Genomic DNA, 4,102 nt, shown 5'->3' on the forward strand with positions numbered 1-4,102 from the left:
AAACTTCCCTGTTATGTATCCAATGTTTTGTAGTTATTTCTGACCTTTTTTAGAACTAGTAAACTTCCCTGTTATGTATCCAATGTTTTGTAGTTATTTTTGACCTTTTTTAGAACTAGTAAACTTCCCTGTTATGTATCCAATGTTTTGTAGTTATTTTTGACCTTTTTTAGAACTAGTAAACTTCCCTGTTATGTATCCAATGTTTTGTAGTTATTTTTGACCTTTTTTAGAACTAGTAAACTTCCCTGTTATGTATCCAATGTTTTGTAGTTATTTTTGACCTTTTTTAGAACTAGTAAACTTCCCTGTTATGTATCCAATGTTTTGTAGTTATTTTTGACCTTTTTTAGAACTAGTAAACTTCCCTGTTTGTTATGTTTTAGTTTTGTATCCTTTTTTAGAACTAGTAAACTTCCCTGTTATGTATCCAATGTTTTTTAGTTATTTTTGACCTTTTTTAGAACTAGTAAACTTCCCTGTTATGTATCCAATGTTTTGTAGTTATTTTTGACCTTTTTTAGAACTAGTAAACTTCCCTGTTATGTATCCAATGTTTTGTAGTTATTTTTGACCTTTTTTAGAACTAGTAAACTTCCCTGTTATGTATCCAATGTTTTGTAGTTATTTTTGACCTTTTTTAGAACTAGTAAACTTCCCTGTTATGTATCCAATGTTTTGTAGTTATTTTTGACCTTTTTTAGAACTAGTAAACTTCCCTGTTATGTATTTCCCTGTTATGTATCCAATGTTTTGTAGTTATTTTTGACCTTTTTTAGAACTAGTAAACTTCCCTGTTATGTATCCAATGTTTTGTAGTTATTTTTGACCTTTTTTAGAACTAGTAAACTTCCCTGTTATGTATCCAATGTTTTGTAGTTATTTTAGCGGTATAACCTTACTTCATCGCCTTCTTGAAAGACTGAACTGTTGTATAAGATTTATATACATGATGTACTGGATTTCAAAGTAATTAACAGAGATGAAACGGCTCTCCTTTTGTGTCGTTTAAATCACCGACGATATAAATCACACATTCTAATAGCAAATTAATCCCTACAAATGCTGTAAGATAGTTTTAGTTTTAGAACAATTCGTTATGTCATTAATATTTTTTTTAAGATGTCGATGCCTGTTTGTTTGATGTATACCTAGACCTGCCTGTCCATCCTTAATCGAATTTACTTTCTTGTAAAATCTATTTATGTTTTTCATATGTATATCAATGCAATATGATTTCATTGATATTTATAACCAATTATGATGATTATTGGAGAAATTTATTGAACGACAAGCTAAAATATGTCATCGAAATGTGAAGTAAAGATGATGATAATCTTTGTGACATGTGTCGATAGGCTTTTCTCTGCTTCAAGTTAGTTTGTCAGTAATGTCATATTGATACACCGTAATCGCTACAGTAGGTGATATTCTCAATCTAGGGATTATTTTCACTTACAAATGTACTCCAATAATATTATTCAGTCATGTGAGCAAGACTTCGTTTCGTCAACAAATTATAAAGAATCTTCGTTTACTAATCATATCCAACGAATGTTATTTCACAGTTTCTTTACTATTAAGTAGGAATTTCCGTTTAAAGTTTTTATTACAGAAGGAAAACCCATGTTGGCTTATCATTAAGTCATCTAAATTGTTCAGTAATGTTGGACCTATTTCCTTTTGTATACCTTCGTTTAAACGGGTATAATTAGATTATACGTGTCTTAGTAAGTATTGCAATTATGTTATTATTAGAAGAATAATGCACCTATGTACAATAGATATATCAGCAGCTATTTTTACATTTGACGTAAAAGAATTTCTATTGCGTCAGCTGTGTCATTCTATGCTTATATACCGGGTGTATTGACAACGCTGCTAGATATGGAGAGGTGTAGCAGGCATCCGGGTGAAAGGACAGAACTATTCTGTGAGGACTGTAACTATCTTCCAGTTTGTAATTCGTGTATCACAACACTTCATGCTGGTCACAGATTCAAGAAAACTTCAGAAGTGAAAGGAGGAATTCTCGCCAAATTACGGGAAAAGAAAGAAGAAAATACCAGAATTAAACAGAAATTAGAGCAGGACCTCAGGAAAAATAAAAAAGAAATTCTTAGACAAAATGAAAATCATTCACAAACCTTTCGTGAAATAGAAAGTAGAAAGAAAGAGGTAAAAAAAGAAATCGACAAGCAAGAAAAACAGCTTGAGGATGAGTGTCAAATCTATTATGATAGAACAATAGCTAATTTACAGAAAAGTTCTGAAAACATCAAACGAAGAATTAAGAAGCGAACAAAATATGAAGCAGATTTATCAAGACTTATGAACACTGACAAGGTGTCAGATCTAGTAAGACAGTTCGAATTAGTCACTGCTCCTGTTGAGGACGAAGTTGTTGTTCCAGAGATGCCATTACCATCACCAAGATTTATCCCAGGAAACGGATATTCTCCTGTTGAAATGTTTGGGCGTATAGAAGAGCAACGGAAAACTCACCTCTATGACAAAATAGGGCCTAGGACGCGCAATAAAGTGATCACGCATCCGACTGAAAATGATGACGATGCATACGCGAGCTTAACGCCATCTAGATGTAGTTCTTTCTCAATGTCGTCAGGATCAGCCAGCGTTCCCAGCCTGTGCGAGGAAGCTGCTTGCAACATACCTCGAGTTTCCCTTATTCAACATTGTAAAATAAATATTGAGAAAGACGCAGTCTACATTGCTTTATCTTCGAACTCAGAGAACTGCTGGGTGAAGAATCAAGACCAAAGCAAACTAACTTTAGTCAATAGATCAGGAACAGAAATGAAAGAGCAGATTCCATTTTCTGACAAAATTGGGGGATTTTCCGGTTTTCCTGGTGGTAAACTACTTGTTTGTTTGCCGGATCAGAAACTCATACAACAGGTTGATACGTATAGCGTTCTTGACATCGTCAGCACAGCGCCATTCACTCCGAGGTGTGTACAATCTGGTCTCTTCGATGGGAAGATAGTAGCAATTGTGTATGATCAAAGTATCGCCCCAGAGCCGGGTCCATGCGAACTTGTTAGATACAACAGCAACGGAGAAGAAGAAAAACGAATAAATGTAGACAGGTTTGGAAATAATTTATTCTACTGTTCAGAAAAAATATCTTTCAACAGAACAGGGACTAAAATAGCAGTGCTCAACCATCGTGGTCCACGAAGATCTGATTTGGTCATCATAAACAGGAATTTAGAGCCAATGTGGCGCTACTTCGGTGATGCTCAAGCATACCAAGGGCACGAAAATATCGACCCACGTCATCTTCAGAATGACACGAACATGTGCTTGACCGACGTTGTGTTTGATTATAAGGACAATGTGGTGATAGCAGACAGAAAAACAAATACTGTGAAACTGCTTAATCAGAGAATGGAGCATCTGAAAATTCTAGGGACCTACATGGCGGCCCCCGTCGCTCTCGCAATGGATTATCGTAATCACAATCTCTTCGTAAAGGATGACAGTGACAAACTATGCGTTATGAGTCATGTAGTTTAGATTACAACAAGGAAAGACTGTTTATGTGTTCACATAGGAACACTCTTTTTCATAAACTTTGTACAATAATGCATTATATCCACCATTGGTACAAACATATTTTTTGATTAGCAGAAGAATAAGTGATATGCAGAAATGATGGAATGGTCCTAGTAGTTATCATTAGCAGTAGTGACGGTGGTGGTCCTAGTAGTTATCATCAGCAGTAGTGACGGTGGTGGTCCTAGTAGCTATCATCAGCAGTAGTGACGGTGGTGGTCCTAGAAGCTATCATCAGCAGTAGTGGCGAACATACGGTAAACAAAACTACCAAAAGAAACAGACTGACTTCCTAGCAGTTCTAGAATTTGATACATATTTAATGCTATTTTTTTAGGTTTGTTATGTTGCCATTAACCATTGACGGTGTAGGCTGAGGATCAATTAATTCTAATATATTTTATTGCGAATGATACATTACAGGTTTTGCACAGAGGTTGGTCTTTAGTTCTAAATATAAACTGACTATCATACTGAATAGCGTTACTTATTTACAATGTTAATATATAAGGTATTTAAATCA

At 34.8% G+C, this 4,102-nt stretch overlaps 1 protein-coding gene across 1 annotated transcript; it reads left to right on the top strand.

Annotated features, from left to right (window-relative positions):
• Nucleotides 1-1,887: 1,887 nt before the first annotated feature.
• LOC132564444 (uncharacterized) lies at nt 1,888-3,540 on the top strand. Its single transcript, XM_060229098.1, has one exon. The coding sequence runs from the start codon at nt 1,888-1,890 to the stop codon at nt 3,538-3,540; it is 1,653 nt and encodes a 550-aa protein (XP_060085081.1).
• The last annotated feature ends 562 nt before the right edge of the window (nt 3,541-4,102 follow it).

Source organism: Ylistrum balloti, unplaced genomic scaffold (assembly GCF_031769215.1).
Source record: "Ylistrum balloti isolate Yb309-2 unplaced genomic scaffold, AGI_CSIRO_Ybal_v1 Utg372282, whole genome shotgun sequence".
NCBI lineage: Eukaryota > Metazoa > Mollusca > Bivalvia > Pectinida > Pectinidae > Ylistrum > Ylistrum balloti.